General features: G+C 46.1%; 1 protein-coding gene and 1 long non-coding RNA gene across 4 annotated transcripts in view; one reads left to right on the top strand and one right to left on the bottom strand.

The window, feature by feature from the left end:
• Window positions 1-2710: 2710 nt before the first annotated feature.
• Window positions 2711-21756, bottom strand: LOC122237154. Its single transcript, XR_006215364.1, has 2 exons — window positions 21668-21756; window positions 2711-3793 (listed from the first exon to the last, which is right to left on the bottom strand). It is a non-coding gene; the product is annotated as an uncharacterized LOC122237154 (long non-coding RNA).
• Window positions 21509-23527, top strand: part of TSHZ2 (teashirt zinc finger homeobox 2) — a 405751-nt gene continuing 403732 nt past the window's right edge. For 2 of the 3 annotated variants that reach the window (XM_042980129.1, XM_042980128.1), the window contains exon 1: window positions 21877-21941. In XM_042980129.1, the coding sequence (XP_042836063.1) occupies window positions 21902-21941 (40 nt within the window). In that variant the 5' untranslated portion in view covers window positions 21877-21901. Of the gene's footprint in view, window positions 21942-23527 lie in introns of all 3 variants that reach the window. The other variant, XM_042980131.1, reaches the window with a different exon arrangement.

Genomic DNA, 23527 nt, shown 5'->3' with positions numbered 1-23527 from the left:
CCATCAAAATGGTCATTTGTCTTCTTGAATTACAGTTAGTTTTTCTGGTGATTTCTTTTTATTATTATTATTATTATTATTATTATTATTATTATCATTATTTTAGAGAGGGGGTGAGAGCGAGAGCTCCAGCAGGGCACAGGGGCAGAGGGGGACAGAGAATCTTAAGCAGACTCCACACTCAGTGCAGAGCCCATTGCAGGGCTCGATCCCACAACCCTGCGATCATGACCTGAGCTGAAATCAAGAGTTAGACACGCGACTGACTGAGCCACCCAGGTGCCCCTTTCTGGTGGTTTCTATCCTTCCTCCTCTAACTTTCTTGACCACTACCATTATTTTTCCTAAAATTAACAATTGTAAGTTGCAATCATTTTTTTAAAGAAATGAGAAGCCGAAAGACCATTTTGAAATTTTTATTGTCATTTGTCACTAAAAACGTTGAATAAATAGCTCTTCTTATTTCTTGCCTTTTGTCAAGGAAGTTGGCCAACCATCTTTCTGACCATAGAGTTATTTATGTTATTTCTAAGACATATTGTCTCAAAAAGGATTTGAATCTGCTCTGAGCAGTAAAGAGTTGGTTGTCTTATTAATCTGTGATTTTAGGGGGTAAGAACAGAAATCAATTCATTTAGCTGATGCAAAATGCCCATTTATCTTTTGTACAAGGGTAGGGGTATCTCAGAGGGTATTAAAAGACTAGGGTGTGAGCCAACCCTCCCAAGAGACGGGTTCAGTAAATAGAAAGCCATCGAGGTGTATTTTCTCTCTCGCTCACTCTCCTTTCCTTTCCTTTCTACTTCACTTGCTTTGCTCTAGACTATAATCATGAAAGACAAGTTTCCTCTGAGCTACATCTGTTTGGTGGAAGATGGTCTCCCCAGCTGTTACATGACTCGGGTTCTGTGACCATTCCCGGAAGACAGAATGTGATTGGCTGACTCGAGTCATGTGTTCTTGCTCTGTCCAATAGAGGACAAATACACACAGCACAAAAGTGACTGCCAAGGACCCATCCCCGTGGACTGCAGCCCCTTCCCAGAGTTAAGAGAACTTCGGTGAGCTGCCAGTGTGCTAGTTATTAACGTATTGTTTCTCAGCTCCAAAACCTTCACCTAAATCTGCTCTGTGGAGCAGGGGGGTGGGGCCCTGCAAATTACGTACCTTCTTGGCCAACTTGAGGCAAAAGGATGTCTAAAAGAGAACTCCAGCTAAAGCCAGCCTGGCCAAGCTTGGCTGTGAGAACCAGGTGGGTAGTTCAGATGCCTAACACCGAGAATGCCATGCAGTCCCTTGAATTCCAGGTCTAGACTGTAGTCCAAGTGCCCATCTATTGGCTACTGAGGATAATGGACTAAGAAGAGAAATTTTAAAAACCTCTTCTTTGAAGAAATCTATAAGTATGAGCTCTTTAAATCATCCCAAAGCAACTCTGATGTCGCCACATTTGAAGAATTTTAAGAAATCACTTCAGTAGGGTTCGTTTCGGAGGACTCTAAAGGCAAGCAGAGGGACAGTTGCATTTGTAGCTTCAAGTGCTGTAGGAGTCAACACAAGGTAGATGACAGTGGAGACTAAAGCCCTTTGGGCAGAGGTTCCGGCTGTTGGCTGGCTAGGATAAAATCCTATCGGTGCCACACCATAGCCCTGCGAAGTTGAATAAGCAGTGTAACCTTGACGTGTCTCTGTTTCTTCACCAGCAATGTTGAGCTTATGAGTGTAGCTGCCATATACAATTGTGAAGGTTGGATGGGGTGGTCCATTCAAAGTGGCCAGCTATCTTGACCTGGCAAGTCTTAGGCCTGTACTAAAGTAAGTACTCATTAAAGGCCCACATTATCCTACTTATTCTTACTGGCCTTTTGGGTTTTGAGGTCCTTTGAATTTTATCCCAGAGGCTATGGGGGGGCCACTGGAAGGAATTAAGCCATCCACACTAAATTCCATCTGTGCACTGAGTGACTAGGAACCCAGAGAAAAAAGAGAAAATTATGTGGACACCCTAAGCACAGAGCTCAACAAAGTATGATGACTTTGGCCATAAGTGCTGCTTTATGGCTATCTGTAAAGCTGCCCATCAAAAAGCTCCTGACAAATGACCTGCAGTAATGAGAGTATGGAGGGAGCAGCCCTGCAGAACATTCCACCTGACGGGGACACAGATCATGGGAAGGGCATTCTCATAAAGCACAGAGTGGCTTTCTATTCTGTCCTCCTCCTGCTTATCCCCTGGCCCAGCCCTGTAACTTTGTGGCCTTGCCTCTCAGTTTCCAGCTCCCATTCATTCATTCATTCATTCGTGTTTTAATTTATCATGTATTCATTCAACTATCCATTCATCTATCCATTCATCAATTTTTAATTTTTTTTAACGTTTTTATTTATTTTTGAGACAGAGAGAGACAGAGCATGAACGGGGGAGGGGCAGAGAGAGAGGGAGACACAGAATCGGAAGCAGGCTCCAGGCTCTGAGCCATCAGCCCAGAGCCCGACGCGGGGCTTGAACTCACAGACTGTGAGATCGTGACCTGAGCTGAAGTCGGACGCTTAACCGACTGAGCCACCCAGGCGCCCCCATTCATCAATTTTTAAACAACTCATATAGCCAGTATTAGTAATCTTCTAATAACAGAAGATTAGATTTATTGGGCTCTTTCAATATGGTAGATTCCTTGATAAGTATAATAACACTAATAACAACAGCAGCAACATTTATTGAGCATTTATTCTGTGCCAAGCACCATGGTAAATGTTATACATGAATTATCTCATTCTATCTTCACAAAGTTGCCTAAGACAAGATGTTATTATTAACAATATTTTTACAGGTTGGGAGAAATGTCTTAGAGAGTTTAGGTAAATTGTCCAAAGTCAGATAGCTAGTAAATTATAAAGCCAGGGGTCAAAATCATGTCTGTGTAATGTAACACATGTGCTCTTAGCCACTACTTGGGGAAGCCTCAACAGAGATAAAACTCCAGTGTTTATAATTCTTGCTCAGTAATTAATACATAGGGAAGGCGGTACTTGATGTGCGTTGTAAAGTGTGGACAAGGAGACTAGTAGGAAAATGATTTAAGAAGGTAAGGTATCCATTTGAAAACAACACACTAAATAAAATAGTGAAGGAGAAACCCACGGTATGACCCCGTTTTCCCAGGATAACTCACTGAGAGGGTAGTAACCTGTCATCAATTTGACAAAACCAAAATTTGAGTTAGAAGCCCCTCTAATGAAAATGACAGGAAATCCCGCTCAAAATGGTTGGAAGAATAATGTGGTGTATAAACTTGCATCGCTGAAAAGGCCGGGGATGATGCTAGCTTCAGGAACACTTCGATGTAGTATCATCAAGGACCAGCTTTGTTCCGCTCCATATTTCCTTCTGCCTTCTACCTTCCATGGTAGAAGCCATCACCTACTTCTTCAGGCCTCACACAGGTTCCTGTTGGCGGTTCCATGGTCTTCCATGTTAGTAGTAAAGAGGCTGTTCACATCTTTATATCTTCACACTATGCGGACCACAGAAGGATTGGCTCTCAAGGGGGAGAGAGGCCCTTAGTTTTTCCCAGAAGCCCTGGAAAACTTCTACACAGGTTTCGTTTGTTCTGACTGGGTTTCTGCCATCATGGACCAAATCATGGTAGCCAGTAGGATGAGATGGCATAGAATAGGATAGGATTATTGGCTTTAGCCAGTCAGGGTCCGTCCCATAAGCTGGGGCAAAGGTCAATACTGCAAAAACAACATGGCTGACCATGGGAGAGAATCGAACTCCAAGTGGTGTTATCTGAATGAGGAAGACAAATAGAAGTTAGATAGCAACAGTAACTGGAGTCCACTACACCAAACAATTCAATTACTTTGTTTTACGATTTAGTGCCCCGAAGTATCTTCCTACAGCTTCCTATAGCAGCTCAGTTTAGGATTGCACCTGACTTGGAAATCTTGCTTTGCTCATTATCATCTTGGAAGCATTTTTTTTTTTTTTACACTAAATGCAGAAACATTTCTTTAACATGAGTAAATGTAGTATTTTTTTCTTCCCAAAGTGCTTCACAACTCCCAACTTTTTAAGTGCCTGGAGTAGGATTGTTGTCACTCCTCTCCTTTATATCAGCTTTGTCTCCTGCCTAAACAAAACGTTTCAAAATATGATATTTCAGGATTAAAACCAGATTAAATCCTGCGTTTCTGTACAGGAGGGGTATTTCTTTTGCAGTTCTTTCTATGTTGTTGATCAGACAAATGTGTTTGGCATGTGTAAATTGTTGTGATCGCTTTGCTTTTTGTGGCATTTTGGGAAGGGGAAAAAAACCATGCTCAGTAGATGACACGGTTTGCTATAGCGGCAATATAAAAATTTGAAATTCTTAACCAATTTAGCATTTCCCCTTGCAGCCACACCATCTATCACAGAGAAGTGATATTCTGGGGGACGCAAGCCAATCAGAGGATTGGAGTATAATTTTTACAAAACAAATGTATGTATAAATTATCACTCTCTTCTCTCCTCTCCATAAATAGCGACACTAATAGATCCAGAGCGTGAGATACGGGAAGGGATGCCTTGTTCTACAACAATTCATCTTGTCTGGGAGAAGCAGAGTTGAGAAATCCGATCAGTTAAGATGTATGGCTCGACCTGAACATTGTCCGGCATCTTCTGACTACGGTGTGGAAGGAATGTATGGTTTTGCCTGGAAGAGAGAGTGTGGCTGGATGTGTGTGTGTGTGCGTGTGTGTGTGAAGGGAGAGAGACTTACAGTCTAAGGCATGATTGAGCTACAACCATGTTTTACTTGGTTTGCACAGAATTTATAAAATTGAACACTTTTTTAAAAATTATTTTCTAAACATCTAGAGATTTTTCCTAACAGGGAAAACAACAGACTGGAATCCTATATGGATTTTGTAGAGAGGTTGCCTCCTCTTGACAGGGCATAAGCTCTCCAGTATGCCTCAGTCCCACCATTCCCCATTCCCTAGATCCGACACATTCCATGATGGAAGTTTCCTGGATACAACGGGCAGTTGAGTTCGTGGGCCTTAATCTAACGAGAGCCACGGGGCTCAATAATCCAGTGACTTTTCAACCCTCTGTGCTTTAAAAATTTGTCCAAGAGTGGGGCGCCTGGGGGGCTTAGTCGGTTGAGCATCTGACTTCAGCTCAGGTCATGATCTCACAGTCTGTGGGTTCGAGCCCCGCGTCGGGCTCTGTGCTGACAGTTCAGAGCCTGAAGCCTGCTTCGGATTCTGTGTCTCCCTCTCTCTCTCTCTGCTTCTCCCCGGCTCACGCTCTGTCTCTCTCCCTCTCTCAAAAATAAATAACGCTAAAAAAATTTTTTTTTAATTTATCCAAGATATTGCTAGTGAGGGTGGAGAAGATCTGATTTTCTTTTAAGACTCCCCCCCCCCCCCCCAGGATCAGAACTACTTACAATTTGCTTGCATTGGTGGAAACAGAATCAATATATTTTTTAAAGAAGTCAGACAAAATATATCCAACTTTTCGGCACTTTCAGTTTTTCTTCGGCGTTCTATTGTGACTTTTGTGAGCCGAGCAGACTTCTTGGGAGGTATATTAAAAGGCTTAATATTTGCAATATAAATCACATCCCTTGTAAATCACAGTACACCACCCGTTATGTGGTTCCGGAATTTCTGCTAACCACAACTGCCATCTTGGAGCTAACTACTTTGTATGTTCGCAGTGTATGTTAGTTACAAAAATCCTCACCAAAAACATTACAGGGCTAACAAATGTTATATTTTTGTGTGTTTGCCCGTTTCACCGGACAGTGGTCTATTTTTCTGTCAGAGAAAGGCAAATGTTTATTTTCCCAACTTCCCCCGTTAAGCTCTTTATAGATTAGCACCCCGGGCAGCTGTCCAGGGGACCCGCCCCTCAATTCACTTTTGTGGGAGGAAAGGAAGACGGGATGGAGGAATCACTGAGTCACAGAACGTGTGAGCTTAAAGACCTGGCATTGGGAAATCTGTAAAGTAGACTTTTGAGAGATTTGCCACATTTTCATGAGTGTATTACAAGCCCCAGCCGAGTGCCCATTTTTAGCCAATACTCGATATGTATATCTAATTCAGGAGTCAACAAGTGAAGGGTGGCCCTTAGGCCGATCTAGCCAGCTGCTTGTTTTTGTAAATAAAGTTTTGTTGGCGCGCAGCCACGCCCACTCATTTCCATATTGTCTATGCTGCAGTTGCAAAACACCAGCAGAACTGAGTAGCTCTAACAGAGGCCGACAGGGCTGCAAAGCCGAAATATTCACTGTGTGGTCCTTGAAGAACCATTTTCAACCTCTGATCTAATTCTCTAACATGGTAGACATACGTTATTACTTGTTAAGTGCAGTTTCTTTGAATGATCAGTTTCCCGATATCAACCTCTGTGCTCCTTCTTCAGGACACATGCGACACTTGCAATTATTGTTTCACTGGACATTTTCATACCACAAGCTGCTTGGGGCACCTGTTGGATCTGAGTGTATCAGTTAGGAACGCATTTAACTGCAAGGAACAGAGCACTTTTAACTGTGGTTTAAACAATGAAGCTTTGAATGATCTCACCTAGTAAGAAACCTGGACGCATATGAGTCTAGGTTTGATATAGAGACCCCGGGATGGTGCAAACCATCGTGGCCCCACGCTGTGACTGTCCCCCCTGTCCCTCCTGTCCCTCCTGTGCTCAGCTTGCTGACCCTTGATATATATCACCCCCTGGTTGCAAGATTTTTTTGTATCAACTCCAGGCATCACATGCCCCATTCCAAGTAGAAGAGACGTGAACACAAAACATTCTTCTATCGAGCTTCTGGCTTTTCAGCCCAGAAAGAAAAGCACCAGCAGACATGCTCCCCCCCATCAGATTTCACTGAAGAGAGTGGATCTTCCAATCTCTTTCATTAATATGATCCCAAGTGGATAGTCAACAAAGGTTTGTCAAATGGTGGATGGATGTATCAGTGATGACGGATGAATGATAGACTAAATCTTTTACATTTTATTTAATTTGGTCTCCACCATGGGCAGCAGAGGAGAGCAAGTAAGAGGGTCCTCGGTGGTAAAAAAAACATTGTGGGTTATCACTTTCTCTCAACTCTTCATTTTACCAATGGGGAAAGTGAGGCACAAAAATACAAAGTTAGAGGGGCACCTGGGTGGCTCAGTCAGTTAAGCACCAACTTTGGCTCAGGTCATGATCTCGCAGTTTGTGGGTTCGGGGCCCGTATTGGGCTCTGTGCTGACAGCACCGAGCCTGGAGCCTGCTTCGGATTCTGTGTCTCCCTCTCTCTCTGCCCCTCCCCCCACCCCCGTCTTTCTCTCTCTCTCAAAAATAAACATGAAAACATTTTTTTAAAAAGTTAGATATTAATTATAGTGAATTTTTATAGCTTCTGATTGTCCAGCATCCATGCCTCACCCTTCTGGTAACAACTTCTTAATTTTTCTTGGAAGAACCAATTCTCTCAAACAATGTGATTTTAGTGAGCCAGGTAGCATCCCTGGCCCCGAGAGAGGGTCAGCAGTATTCCATCCCCCTGGCCTAGTGGTTGGTCTGGAAATCGATACATGTCCTAAGCTAATTCAGCCAGAATGAGTGCAAAACCTTCCAGGCATTTCCAGAAAAAACAACGTGGGCCTGAGGTTGCTGGTGGGCAGCATGGGAAGAGCCAGCCTGAGAGGGAAGCCCACACAGAAGGAAAACTGTGCAGAGATCTGTGAGGTCATTGATGAGCACTTGGGTGTAGCTGTTTCTGAACTAGATGTTTTAATTCCAGGACTCTCTCTATTTAAAAGAACAGAAAACCCAACTTAAATGGTTCTAAGCCATAAAGGGGATGGGCTTTTTGCCTCTTTTAACTGTAAATCTAGAAACAGGAATAATTCATTCGAGAGTGCGTTATCCGATGGATGGACAGTATCATCCAGAACCTAGGTGTTTTTGCTTTTTTCTTTCCATCTCTCTACTACATTCTGAGGCAGGCCTCCTCATGGTTACACAATGGCTGCCAGTAACATTACTCCCCTCGAGGTATCTTACATGAAAGATCCCAAGCAAAATTTCAGGAACTCAGCTTCATTGGACCCTTTGCCCACCTGAGAACCAATCGCTGTCATCAGGGGAGAATGGAACGTGCTGACTGGCTCATGCCCTGGCTTTTCAGGGAGGAGGGGGGCTGCTTTCCAGAAATACACAGATTAAACAGGGAAGAGTTAGATACTGGTGTGAAAGTCGGGTTGCGTCCGAAAGGATGAATGGAGCAAATGACGGAGGACGAAGAGCAGTGCCCATTACAGCTATTAACCCCTGGACTTCTGAGTTGCATGCAGTCGAAATTTTTCCTTTTGTCTTTAGGCCAGTTTGACTTCATGCTCTATCCTTTGTGAGCAAAGCATGCTTATCAATGGTGCTATTATTGTTGGGGATGGAAACAACGCACATCACCTTCTCTCCTTCATGTTTCTCTATACCACTTTTCACCTCCTAATTGATATATTAGAGACCGTGACTTCCTTCATTTTATCTTGGTCTTCTCCTTAGAGAATAGGGTTCATGAGAGCAAGGTTTTGGATCCGTGTATCCCTGCCCCCAATATCTCTAAGGGTACTTGGGTACCTGCTCCATGATAGGTGCTCAGCAAGTATTTTCTGAATGAATGAATGAATGAATGAGTGAGTGAGTGGACATAATGAGGAAATCGTATCTTCCTATGTCAGAAAAGGAAGGGTCCTTAAAGATTGGCAGGGCCATTCTCTACAGAGCACTAAAATGCCAGGCTCCTGATTGAAATCCAGTGCGTTCTCTGTTCCTCTGTCCTGCCTCATGGCAATAGGAATTCACAACCTTTCACCAACCAGTTTCCGTCTCCATCAGGGGTACCACTTATTTTCCTCCGTTCCCCTCTTTTATTCGAGTCCCTGAGTGTTTACATTCCTTGATGTGAATCTTGCCTGTGTGTTTGAACTCCACTTCTCTTCATTTGCAACTAAATGAGGAAGGTACCCATGACCCTTTGCTGGATTACTTTACCCACTGAGGGACTTTGGGCTTTATCTTGGTTTTGTGCCTGCATCCTCTGCCTCCATTCCCATCTTTCACCAGGTGCTTCTGGAGGTCTCTCTTCTATGTTCCCAAACCCTGCAATGTGAGCCAGAGCTTATCTTCTTCTTATTCTAGATGGGAGCCTGTACCAGTGGTCCCCTGGGCTGGTTGGTTGGTAGAGGCTCACCTATACAGTGGGAAAGGCTGGATCTTACACATTCAGTGGAGACATATCCAGGACCCTCGGATGTCCAGGTGGGCTGTCTTTTGAGAGTCCTCTCAGGTCAGAGACCAAGGGGACACGGGGCCTCTCAGGGACAGATGGCATCCAGGTGTGGCTTACTCAGCTGGGCTCCATCTTGAAACTCGTAATGAGTTCTCCAGCTGGAGTGGGTCACAGCCCTCGCATTCTCCTGCACCCCAGCAGAGGTGCTGAGGGTCCGGGTGGTTAAGTGGCGATGATGTAAGTACTTGGTGCTCCTCCTAAAAATGTTCCTGAAATCCTCTCCTCCGAGGGTATTGTGAACTGCTTTGTGCCGCGAAACCTCATGGGTCAGGATATTTAACTCAGACAAGTAGCTATCCAAACCATTGTGCACCACGAATTCACACATCAGCCGTGCATTCCAAAGTCGGATAACAGGAAATTTGAAGTCACCTGGGTATTTGTTAAGAGTGCATTTTTCCATTTATGCAAATTTTTAAATTTGAAGACTCACTCTGCCACCTACTCATTGTGCAACCCTGAACGAGTTAAACGAGCGAGCGGTTCTCAAATATGGCCCCCAGCAACAATAATATCACCCAGGGAACTTGTCACAATAAAAATCATTGGGTCTCCACCCCATACCGCCCCAGACCTACTGAATCAGAGACCCTGGGGATGGGACCCAGCAAGATCTATTTTAACAAGCCCTGCAGAGGGTGATTCTGATGCACACCGCAGTTTGAGAACCATTGGCTTAAAGGATCCAGTCGGAATTTCATTATATGTAAAATGGGAGGGATAATACTTGGCCCCAAAAAGTTTTTGTAAGGATTAATTTCAGTAGATTTTGCATGTAAAGCATTTAGCACAATATCTGGCACTTAGTATGCACTCAATATATGACAGCTACAATTAATGTTATTATAATTATTGGATTTCCTTTCTGGGTGGCCAATGAATCAGTCTATGTCTCTGTGTGTCTACCTGTGAAATAGTAAAGAGTGGAGATATTTTAACATTAATCATTATAACAATAGCTAATTTATTGAGCTCCTATCCTGGCCCAGGCCCTTGGCTAATTACTTCACAAACACTGCATTCAATCCTCATTTAAAAATTTGCTAAGAGATGGGGCTATTATTGTCCACCTTTTATAGGTGAGGAAGCAACTTAAGTAACTTACCCAGAACAACACAAGTAGTGAGTGAAAGCGCTAGAAAAAGAATTCAGAGCGTGAGTCTCCAGAGCCTGGATTAGTTAAACACATCACCAACCGCCACTCCAAAGTAGTTTGCGAAAGGAACTATAGCAGTGGCTGTTTTCATCCCTGCGAGTTATTTCGAAAATCAGATATTCCCTATAATATATACACTGAGATGATAGCTATTAGTTAATTATAGAAGATGACCCTCGATCAGATTTTTGCTTGAAATGGGTTTTTGGTTTTTTAAGAGGCCAGGGGCAAAGGAGACCCCCATGGTTGTCCTCCATGAAGTCCTCCGTGATTCTACATTTCTGCCAAGTGACACTCGTCATGCGGCCACGACGGGGAATGATTTGCTGCAGACGGGACTAAAGACAGCCCCGTGTCTGTCACCCGAGCTGTTCCTTCTGGGCCATAGTTTAGGGCACTGATTACCTGAGCCCAAAGAACACATTCAAGTGTCCTTTAAATAAGACGATCAATCAGAAAAAACAAAAAAATGAAAAACGCTTCCTTTACCTACAGAAGGCAAAGCTTCAGATGAAGATTACTAAGAGAAAATGTGAAATTGACCTGTAATTACCGTACCTGTTAATATGGGTTTGGGGCCCGATGAGAAGTGCCAACGTTCTACCATTTTTCAACACAGCCAAAAATTGAGGCACATGAAATACCAATGACATCCTAGACACCATTTTAAGATAGGTCAAACTATACATATATGCAACGAATTTCAGAACAGGCTGCTGAATTTGTAAAACAAATATATTGAAACACCCATCAAAATGATGGTCCAGGGTAAAATATACATTTATTCACTGCAGTGTTTGCTTCATCCAAGGGTACAAACGGGCCGGGAATGAAACCCTGCAAGGTTTTCTTTTTTGAGTGAAGCTAAACTTTGTGCTTCCTGGGAGAGTTTCTGCCTAAACCTTCAAAAGCTGGACCTCAGAGATATTACAAGGCGTGCGGCACAATGTAGAACTTCCCCGTGTCCCTAAAATAACAGTCTCAACAGTAGCACCACCGAACAAACACTACTTTTGGCTTCTGCCTTTTATTTTATTTTATTTTTCCCCTCCTCTGAGCTCCACCCCAGCTAGCTCTTGAAAGGCCTTCTGTTCTGTCAGCCATAATGACATCTGCTGGCGGAGACAGGAAGTCATAAATCTGTGGGTCCCCTCTCAACCAAACCTTGTTAATGCTGCCATTTATCACAGGGGCCGGGGTGCCATCTCTGGAGGGCTGGACGCACAGAGTCCATTTTCTCCCATACCCCTTTCCCAAGAGAGCAACCATTTTAAAAACAGCCACTTTCTCATTTCACATTTGCAGACCTGAAAGTCAGGCAGAGGCAGACCCCACCGTCAGCCCGCGGCTCTTGGAAAGAAGCCACGATCCCGGGCAACAATAGACTCGATTTGATGTTTGGGGACTGAAGCGAGGCAGTTCTGACCACGCTCTGTCCTTCCTCATTTTAAATCAGCCCCTAACTGCCTCAAAGAGAGGAATGGAGATTTCCTTCCTCTGAGCCCTTCTGCCTCCGTGTAGGTTTTTAAAGGCCAAAAATCTTGCTATGGGGAGTGGGGGGGGGGGGTGGAGAGGGAGTTTTAAGAGGATTATTGAAACTCAGAGTTCCTTTTATTCCAAACTAATTTAGGATGGTGTTCAGGTTTCTTTCTTAGGAGTTCGCTGTGTCCTCAGCTTTGATTCCAGACCTGTGCCTATACAAGGTGTATCCTGGGTTTTGCTGCTCAGAGCATGTTCCCTGGATCAGAAGCATCTGCAGTGTCTGTTTGAGCTTTTTGGAAATGCAGACTCACAGGTGCCGCCCTAGACCTATTTGATCAGAATCTGTGTTTTCAGCGACAGTTGCTGAGGCTGGGCTACCCACCCCGGCGTTCTCAGCCTCGGCCCAGTCGACGTGTTGGGGCTGGATCAGCTTTGTCTGCGAGGGGCCTTGGCACTGTGACTATCAGGCCGCACTCCTGGCCTCTACCCACTAGATGCCAGTAGCCACCCCCCGGACTGTGACGACCTCTAGACATCGTCACATGTCCCCTGGGAGGAAAAAACATCACCCCTGTTGGAAACCGGGCAGCCCAAAAAATGGGGTCCGTGGAGCTTCGGCATCGGTGCCGTTTAGGAGCTTGTCAGGAATACGCGTTCTCAAATCCCACCAACTCAAATCCCTCGAGATCCTGCAGGGAGCCCAGGAATCTGTTTTCACTCTGCAGGAGAAAAGTACGCAGGCTAACGTTGAAGAATTCTGAAACTGCAGAGCAGAACAGGGAACGTAATGGGACGATCAGCTCGTGACAAGGCCACAGCACCACCGAGAGTGACTCATGCGTGGCCATTGGTGGCCCTTGGCTGGAGCCACACCTGCAGGGTCTGAACCAGCTTCCCCACTTGCTGCCTCCACAGCCTTGGGTAAGTTGCCTGTCCTCTCCGTGCCTCGGTTTTCTCATACGTGAAGTGGGGACAACGAAAGCCCTTTGCCTCATGGAATGGTTTTAAGGGATTGAGAGGTTCCTATTTGAAAGCACCTAGAACAGTGCCCAGCACCACGTGCTTCCTGAGTGTTAGCTACTATTACGATCGTTACTGTAATTTGCTGTTCTTGCCCTAGATTCTTAAGTTCCTTAGGAACCACACAGGTGCCTTGTTCCCTGTCGCATCCCCGGTACCCAGCCCAGTGCCTCGCCTGGAGCAGGTGCTATATGAATGTCAGTGGGAGGAGGGGACATTCAGGTGGAGAGAGGAAGGCACTGGCTGCAGGTTTCTGCTGCCAGTGGCTTGGATCTGTGGTCTGCTGCCTTCACCACGTAAGGATCCGACCTCCCCTGACTGGCTTCTGTAAACTGGTGCCCTTGCACGTGGAGACGATTGAGTTGATGTTCGCTTTATCCCCCAGCACAGATTAGATTAGACCTCAGGCATATCTATATCCGAAAGCACTCTGTGAACAATAGTCGATCGACGAATACTTATAATGAAAAAGCCAAAGACCTGGGAGTCCTATCTATGTGCGGGCGTCATGCTGTGGATTTTACATTAGTTTAAAATTCCTCTCTGTGCCCCTGAATGGAATCGGTGGCACATTTAATTGTCCCCATTTCACACATGGGAAAACTGAGGCTCAGAGAGGCTACACAACTTGCCCAAGGTTGTAGTCTTAGCAAGTAAGTAGCAGAAATATTTTTTTCAAGTGCAGGTCTGATTCCAAATCTACGTTTCTCTTTCTTCCTGGGTGCCCACCTGGTGCCCTGCCCATTTCTTCACATCCCCATCGAACCACCCGCACCGGTGGCTCTTTACCTGCAGGGAAGGCCAGGAACAACATCTATGCAATGACTGGCAGGCACTGACGGGTAAATACCCCAGCTCTCTCGCTCTTCGAGAGGGATATCTCAGAAGTACATTAAGCTCCACTGACTCCCCAGCAGGATTAAGGTTTGTTACCCACAGTGAGCACCTGCTTGACCACACACTGCATATTGATAGCCTTACTGTGTTCACTTTCCTCCTTTCCTACTGGAGTTTTCTAAGCTCATGTACCAAACAGACTACTCGCTTTCAAATCTTTATCTCAGGGTCTGCTTCTCAGGGAACCCAAAGCAAGACAACACAGGCCTTCTCAGCAGAGGATTTGCAACAGTCTTGAACTATTTGACCATTTTAAGCCTGTGGGTTCCCTCGCTGTGTTGGCCTTCCCAGCAATGGTTAAGGAGAGGAGACAAGTTGTATTAATGGGCGAAAACAGCATCCAGGACAAGTCACTTTGACATAATCCTAGCAAGCAAGGGGAGAATCTCATGAAATTTTCAGGACAATAGGATGCCTAATGCCTAATCATAATAGATAAGACATGCTCCGGATAAGACAGAAAGGTGTTCTCAGAGTGAATTATATCATTCTCTATTTGCTTCTGAGAGTTGAGGGGTACTTTTGGGCACACAGTTCTAATGAGTCCAGGAAGGAGAGCTTGATGCATAGTCGAGGTGGCATAAAATATACCAGAGCCCAGAACTTAAAGGCTCCTCCTCACATGGTTTCCAGGCTGTTCTGGTCCTTACATTCACTTAATGTCTTCCTGTGGTTAATGAAGTCGAGCAATGGAGTACTGGGCCAGTGACGTGGTCTGGATTCTTCCGTGCCGGCAAAAACACTGTCACCACTGCAGGTAGCCGCGTCCGAGGGAGAAATGCGATGTATGTTCAATGCACCGGCTCCTGTACTCCCGGCCCGCCCACTCCGCAATGGGCCCACCTGAGAAACACACAGTGCTTAATCGTTGTTGTGTAATTCTACACCCAGCCGAATCCAAACCGTTTTCAAAATGAGAGCCCACCAACTTTTGGAGGCTATTTCCTTAGAAGCAAGCTTGCCAATGCCTGACTGTCTCCAGACTCTACTGTCACCGGCCTTGGCAGTTTTCAGAGAGCAAATTCCCACCGAGCAGAACAAGACAGATTCTCTTCCGTGTTGGTTGAACAAATCCACTCTACTGGACTAGCTGTTTCGGGATGTAAATAAATGAACTGGCGTTTATCAACGGCAGAGAATAAAACTCATACTTGATATTAGGACCCATGATATCCCTGGTGACCCAGCCACACCCCACTTCTCCTACATCCGTTCTGCTCCCCTCTCCCTGGCTGGCTCTCGAAATCTGGACCCCTATCGCTGTATCCTTTGTGTTCTGGAAACACAGAAATCTCTTCTGATTTCAAGCCTTGGCTCCTGGTTGGCTGCCTTGTGTATTCCAGATTTCTGTTTCAATGTTCCCTTCTCAGAAAGGCTCTCCATGACTCCCACTCTGAATTGTCCTGCCTCAACCCCTTACCCTCTGTCCCAACACCCCCACCTTATTTTCTTCCCATTGCTTTCCATGATCCATCTGGTACTTCCTCTTGTCTGGTTCTCCCCACCAATATGATGCCTTACCAGGTGTCGTGGGAAGGAAGAAAATAACCCAAGACTGCCACCTTAAAGTTTTTACAAAACAGTCCTGGTAAGAGGGATGTCCTGAACGAGTTAAATGACACAAGAGGAAAGCAATGAATTATATCCTCAAGGGCAAAATCGTATGGTACACTGGCTCTCAAACTTGGCCGCATGTTGGAATCATCTGGGGGCTTTAAAAATACTGATGGCTGGATCCCGCCCCCACAGACTGATGTAATGAGTCTGGGGTAAGACCTAGGCATTGAGTTTTTTAAATCACCCCAGTTGACTGTGATACACAGCAAAGTTTGAGAACACTGCTTTTTTTTTTTTAATTGAAGCATTATGTACATGTATAGAAGCACATAAATCATAAGCATGCAGCTGAATTAATTTTTACAGAACGGACACACTCACTAACAATCATCCTGGTTAAGAACAATGAAAGCCCCCACCCCACTCCCAGTAGCCTCTTCGTGCTCACTTTCATAGGTAACCGCTACCCTGATATCCAAGCATAGATTGGTTCTGCCTGTTTGTCTATTCATGTATTTGGAATCATACTCTATAATGACTCTTTGTTTTAAGAAGACAGGGATAGAGAAGTTTGAATCACTTGGAGTCCACCCGGGAAGCCTGCCTGAAGGAGGTGGTATTTAAGGGGGGATCTGAAGGAGGTAATAGACAAGAGAGAGAAAAGGGGAAAAAGGGAGGGAAGTTGGGGAAGGGAGGACAGCATCACTTGGAAAAGAGGCGCACAAGCTGAAATGCTCTATACCCATGTCTAATGAAGGCCCTACAATGGCCCCAAATCTTTTTTTTTTTCTGTGCATCCTTCTTTGCAAGAATGCTCCACTTGGTATTCAATCGGTCCACAAATTTTCACTGAGCACCAATACTGTGCTGGACTTGAGGATATAGAGGTGAACAGAACTTACATTTTAATTAGGAAAGACCGATAATACATAGGCAAATATATGAAGAAGATACAGATGGTCATAACTGCCATGAAAGATAAGACAAAGAATGGCACAAATGGCCGGGGCAAAAGGAGATGACCTCTGAGTTTAGAGTAAGGAGGAAAAACAGACCTGGGGGAGGGATCTTTCCGGAAAGAGAAGACGCAAAAGCCCTGGAGCTGGGATAGGAGGTGTTGCGTTAACTGAGGCATTCTCCCTCCGCTCCAGAATCCCACGGGCTGCCCCAGTGCCCACTCATTCAGGAAGTGCCAAGCTCAAGGTAGGCACGTGGCAAGTGGTGGTTTTAATTGCATCGGGTTGGAGTCCAGTGATAAGACAGGCAAACTAGCAACAACAAAAATCAGTAGGATAGAAATGTGCTTTTAATGGGGGCGTTCACAGGGTCCACAGGTGCAGTGAGAGGGCTCCATAGCCACCCTTTTGTGTGAATCCAAGAACAGACACCCTGGTTCTTGCTTGTGTGCAATGACTTCTACTAACTTGATTCACTTGTTACAAAATTCAGCTTCTGCAAAGGGGGAGGTACCCATGCCTGGCACCTTATCAATATCACCTGGGAACTTTTAAAATTTCAGATTTTCGGGCCCCACCCTGGGATCTAATTCAGTAATTCTAGGGTGGTGCCCCCGCCTCTTTATCTTGAGAAAAAAAATCCCCAGGTGATTCTGACATTGAGCCAGTGTGGGAATCCGTGTTCTAGAAGATACGCTTGCCTCATTCCAATCAGTTCATGCCTTTACACATCCCAGAGTTTGAGTGTTAGATCTGAGGATGCTACGTTCCCTGGAGACCCAAACATAGCATTATTCTAAGCCACCAGCTCTTGGAAGAAGTTTCCAAAAGTGCCAGAGTCTGTGGTTTAACAAAGTATTTTGCAAATTCTAGTCATGCCTATACCACCTTTTTCACATTTTGCAATCTCCACATCCCCTTGAACCATTATTTCTTCCCTCATTCCTTAGCTATATTTATTTTTTAAACCCATAAATTATATCAAACTTCAGATCGCTACCATAAATGGAGAGCAGTGTCTTTCGCTAAGATAGAAGTAAAAACTTAGGGTGACTTCAATAAAAACAAACCACTTTTTGAAGAGTCTAGCCAGGTAACTCTTGCCCCTCCCAAGCTTCTAAGCCTGAGATCTGCGGTTTCTTGGTTGAGAAATAAAAGTCAGCAATTGTTAGGCATAAAAGTTGCACCTCGCACCGAACTGAGACGTTCTCGGATTGAAAGAGAAACAAAAGGGAATAACCTTTTCGCTGTGCGATTCACGTTTTCTAATGTCATGTGTACGCCACTGAACAGTATCTGGGTACCATTGTGTTATGCATCCACCTGGGGTAGACAAAATCTTCCTTGCTGATAACCAAGCTAAATACTCTACAACAGTAGCAGTAGGGCGAAAAATACAAATTAAAGTAAGAATGTAAGAGACGAACCCTGGAGAGAGGCGGGGAGAGATTCTATAGCCCAAAGTCAGTTACTCTGACCCATTTCCCTCCTCATCCTCTCCAAGGGCGGGTCCAGTGCCAAGTCTTTGGGAGGTCATTTTAACAGAAGCCTTTTCAAGGCAGGGATCCTATCTTATACATTCCAGCCTCTCCTGTATTTGGTGCAATGCCAGGCACCTAACACAGTAGATGCCGGTTAAATGATTGCACATAGTACCAACACCCAGTCAGCAGGCATAGGGCTCCTCCAGGGAGGATTCACGGTGAGCTCGCTGAAACTGTGGTCTTTTCTTCTGCTCAGGCCTTAGGTCTGTATGTCCTGATCCTGTAACTGTGGTCCCTGGCCCGCGGGACTGGGGGTTTTACTTAGTAAGCTGTGGCCCCTGGCACTCCTTAAAGGTGTGGGAGGGAATTAGAATGAATTAGCATTAATACCCTTTTGCTGACATTGTCAACTAGGCAGGAGGTCTTTCTGTGCCTCAGTTGCCTAAGGGCTAGGCTGGGATTGGGTGACAGTTGGTCATGGGCGGAGGCCAGTTGGGCGATTTAGGGCAGGCGAGTTACCTTGTGTCACCTACATGAAAGGGATAAATGAGCACGTGCCTCCCCCCAAGTGTGGATGTTAAGAATGATTCGACAACAAACAAGATTAATCAGCCCTTTACAAACAGTGACAATGGCATGTGACTAGTAGGATGGGGAAAGTTATGTTTCCTACAGCCCCTAAAAGAACCATTCAGAAAAATATCTGTGGAACAGGTCACCCTAGGTCATTCCCCACAAGAGAGGGCAAAGTAGGTAGATGGGTTTAAGTGCTGGGCATCCCTATTATACTTGATCGAGATGGGTATGTGGTTGGGGGGCGGGTAGTGAGGAGTAGACCCAGGTGAAACCTCATCACAGTGACCACGGTAACAGTGCCGCGCCTTGAAATCCTAAGTTATAAAATACCTAAGCCTGAGCTTGCTTTATAGTCATATAATATGGTATACGTATAGTATATTGTAACATAATATATTATAGATAATATATGTTCCAGTATACAGTTGTATATACAATATACAATTGTCCTTGTATATTGTAACATATATTATCTATAATGTATTATGTTACAGTATACAATTGTATAGTACAATATTGTAAACATATTGTATATGTCTGGCTCCAAAAGAACAAAGGCTATTTTTAGCAGAAGTTCTCAAACTGGAGTGAGCAGGAGAATCACTTGTTCAAAACACAGACTCCCTAAGCCCTGTTCCAGAAGTTTCTGATTCAGAGGGTCTAGAGCAGTGATCCTCAACCAGGGGGCAATTTTGTCCCCTGGTGGTGGGGAACACTGGACAAGGTCTGGAGAAAATTTGGTTGGCAGGACTGGGGTGGAAGGGTCCGGCATCTAGTGGGTAAAGGCAGGGGTTCCTGCCAAACGCTGATATTGCACAGGACAGCTTCCACAACAAAGAATTATGGCCCCGAATGTCAGTGGAGCTGGGGTTAGATCATCTTCTGGGGTAAGGCCTAGGAATGTGCATCTTAACAAGGGCCTCAGGGGATTTGGGTGCAGGCAGCCAGAGCCCTGTCTGGGGAAGCCCTGGACAATGCCTGCTTTCTTACTCTAAGGCTTTGGCTGTCTGAGTTCCACTTTGCCTCGCTCCTTCATATAGAGGAAGCAGCTTAGACTTAACTCTCCCCATGAAGCTCTTCCTCATAAGCAAACTCTCTTCCTCCAAGTCCAAGTCAACTGCCCTCCTAAGTATACCTCCTGCCCCACACACATCACTTGCCTCTTTAGTCGTCTCTCCCATGGGAATGAGAGTTCTTGAGGGCAGGGTCCAGGTCAGACCTGTCCTCAGCACCTAGGCAGGGGCCTGGCCCACACTGGGCTCAACAATCATGTGTTGGCTGGAATCTGTCTCAGCTCTACTGACCTCTCCCGCATCGAGTCTAAAGCTACTCCCTCTTTCAGACACTGTCACAGACCCTACTTAAACATGTCCGTGGAGCTTATCGCTCTGCAATTATCTTGTGTATTTGCCTGCTTTTCATTCATTCAACAAATATTATATTGGGAACCTACTATATGTCTTGTCCCTTCCCATCACTGGGGATGGAACAGTGAACAAAAGAGGCAAAGTCCCTCTTCCCAACAGAGCCTATATTCCAAGAAAAGAACTAGGACAATAAACAAAACAGAAACCTATATATAATGTATGTGATATCGATATGACCAGTAGAGAAAAATAAAATAGAGAAATGGGACACAGTGTGTGTGTGTGTGTGTGTGTGTGTGTGTGTGTGTGTGTGTGTGAAAGTGAACATTTCAAGTAAGATGGACCTCTGGGAGAAGGTGACATTTATGCAAAGACTGGATATCTGAGGGTGACATTTCTGCTCCCCCATCAGAATATAAACACTAAGAGGCCAGGATCTTCCCTTTCTCTGTAGCTTCTGTGTCTCCAGAACAGGCACACACATAGTAGGTGCTCAATAAATACTATGTAAACAAAACAAAGAGAATATGGGATTAAATTATCAAGGAGGCAGATGGGAGATTTTTTGCTTTTCTGACCATCCACGGAATAGAAGGAAGGCGGGAGGGGCGGGGGCGTTGAACTTGGGGTGGGGGTGGGGAGTACATCTTCGCGGTCAGATTAAGAGACTTGGGGGATGGAGGTCATTGCTGGATAAGGCGCCGTCCCCCTTCCCCGCCTGCCCGGAGCCTACCTAAGTTCTCACCTTCCGAATAAGTATTGTTAACGGCCCTGCAGGTCGGCTAACGCGGCACCCCCCCGCGCCCCCCCCCCCGGCCCGCGGCTCCCTTCCCAGCTGCGGAGTTTGGCCCTCACCCTGCCCCCCTTTCCTCCCCGCAACCCTGCGGGTCCTGCCCCCTCCCCCGCCGGTGTCCCCCGCGCCTGGGGGGGGGGGTGGGCAAGTCCTCGCCCCAGCTAAGGGGGCGCCGCGAGGAGCCGCGGGCGCGCGGGGTCCCCGCCCCCAGCCCCTCTCCGCGGCGGGACACTGTCCCTTTAATAGACTCCCTCTGCCTGGCGCTCTGCGGCTGGGGAGTAAATTTCTCCCTGTCATCAGGTCGCGGGGAGACGAGGAGGAGGAGGAGTTTGTTAATGTTCAGTTTGTTCAGCGGGATCGATGTTTGCTGGAATCGCCTCGCCCTGTCTTGTGTGTGTGAGTGTGTGAGTGTGTGAGCGTGCGTGCTTGTGTGTGTGTGTGTGTGCGCGCATATGTGGGGGGTGTGAGTGTGTGAGAGGAAGCGCGAGTGCGTGCGCGTGTGTGTGCGTGTGTGTGTCTGTGTGTGTGTCTGCGTGCGTGTGAGTGTGTGTGAGTGAGTGAGTGAATTCCAGATTTTCTGTCTTTCCCAAACCCGCTCCTGTCCTCTCGCATATCATTCACCGACGGGAATCTGACAGCGGCCGCAAATCTACAGTGAGTGATCTCTCTCCCCCAGCGCGAATCCGAATCCGCCATAGAGACCGGCGAGGAGGAGGAGGAGGAGGAAGAAGAAGAAAAAGAAGAAGAAACCACTACCTTCCCAGGATTGCCTTTTTTCCCCCTTATCTTTACGCGCGCGTGTGCGTGTGGCGCGTGTGCGCCCCTCGTCCCTTCCATCCGAACCCGGTCTTGGATGTTTAATAAAGAAATCAAGTGTCTCAACAGTCACCAAAAAAAAAAAAAGAAAAGAAAAAAAAAAAACCAAAAACCAAAAATTTCCAAAAAAGCAAAAACAAAAAGAGAGAGAGAGAGAGAGAGGAAAACAAAATCCAAAACAAACAAACAAACAAACACGGCAGAACCAACCTCTGCTTCAAACCAGCCGGCACAAGCCACCCGTGTCTGCCGCCCGGAGAGGGGGGTCTCTGGCCCGTGGTGGAGGAGTTGCAGGGGGGATCGCCAGGGGGACAGAGGCCGAGTGACGCCCTAGGAGCCACCGGGCAGGAGGCGGAGGACACCCAGAGAGGCGAGCGAGCAGCGGGCCCCCGCGCGCGGCTCGGGGCTGGGGCGCCAGAAGTAGGACTGGAGCGAAGTAGAGCGATGCCAAGGAGGAAACAGCAGGCACCCAAGCGGGCGGCAGGTAAGAGACTCGGCTCCGCTTCGGGGCTGCGGGGCGCACCGAGCTCCTCGCCCGCCCTCCCAGCCCCCGGGTGCCCCAGGACGCCACCCCCTGAGCTGTGGGGGGAGTTCGCGCCGGGCGCCCCTCTCTGCCCCGCGAATAACCCCATCCCCTCTCTCTCCTTCTCCCATCTCCCAAATCCTCCCCTTTGCAGGCTCCGCTTGGGTGGGGGGGAAGCTGTCCCACCAAGCCTTCCCTCCTTAAACTTTTTTTTCCTCCACCCTCTACCCCACCCCTAACTTTCTCCCAGTCTGTTTCTTGCCTCTCCGGCCAAAGTTGGGTTGTGGATTTGGGGTGCGGGGTAGGGAGACAGTCCTTCCACCCCCGCATCCCTCCGCGTGGTCAGTGCCAGTGGCTTCTGGCCTCGAGGGACAGCGTCTGCGCTCGCTGGGGTTTGGGGCGCCGAAGTGTGAGGCATGCCAGAGCCCTGGGCTGCAGGCTGGCTTTGGGGCAAGCAAGGAGACTAACTTTGATCGCCAAGGTGGAAAAAACCCACCCCAGGAAAGGAATGAACCTTTCAATGTGCTTTCTAAATATGCTTGGAAATCTAATCACTCTTTCTCTTAAAAAAAAAAAAAAAAAAAAAAAAAGAAAAAGAAAAAGAAAAAGAAAAAGAAAGAAAGAAAGAAAGAAAGAAAGAAAAGAAAAGGGGAAATGCCCAATAGAACATTGAAACAGCTCAGGATTTTCTTTGCCCAGAGAGAGTTGCAAACTTTGTAAATTGATTTGTAGGGTATCCCATCTGAATCTTTCCTTACTGACCCCTTCCCCTCCCCCCAAAAGAGGAACAGGTTAATGGATCAGTACAATAGACCTTCTAAAGGATTTTTTTTCCCTTTTGGGTTGCTTAATTGCTTTTTTAATAGTATGCTGGGGTTTTGTTTCTCGGAAGTGTAATATGAAAGTTCATTTTTCTCCTGCCAGACCCACCCACTGAAAAATCAGCTTTCCACTTGATTGCTAGTTTTGATTTGACATTTGATTGATCACCTGTCATCTCGCTGCCTTTGATCTATTCATTCTTGATATATATCAATAAATCACTCACCATGGTAACTCAGAGTACCAGTGACGCAAGCCTTGCCCTCTAGATTCAGAGCCAGACATGCACAATTATTATCTTGTTTGGCTTTTAATGTGGGCGTTTTTATTTCTTTGTGTCCTTCTGTTGAATCAGGGCTTTAGCAAAAAGCTGAAGTTCTTACCGCGCCCCCCCCCTTCTCTGTCTTTACTTTCATGCTTTAGGGGCCATCAGTGAAGGCTGGTGTTCGGCAGACCCAAAACACATTTCCTTCTGTTGTAACGGGAGCGAAACATTAGGAAGAAGTTCAGTGGAACACTTTTGTAAACTTTATAAAGCCACCCTTAGAATAAATCCAAAGTTAGTCGCAAATCTGAGCAAAGTGGGTGTTTGTGTCTGAACAGGCTGGACCACCAAGTTCATCCTCCACCATGGCTTGGTTCCAGCATGAATGGCAGTCCATGTGCTTTGAAATATCCCCAGCTATCTTCCCTCCAGAGCGCAGAATTGCTTCCATAACCACGCG

Source organism: Panthera tigris, chromosome A3 (assembly GCF_018350195.1).
Source record: "Panthera tigris isolate Pti1 chromosome A3, P.tigris_Pti1_mat1.1, whole genome shotgun sequence".
In the NCBI taxonomy this organism is placed as follows: domain Eukaryota; kingdom Metazoa; phylum Chordata; class Mammalia; order Carnivora; family Felidae; genus Panthera; species Panthera tigris.
This window is presented reverse-complemented; position numbering and strand designations above follow the sequence as displayed.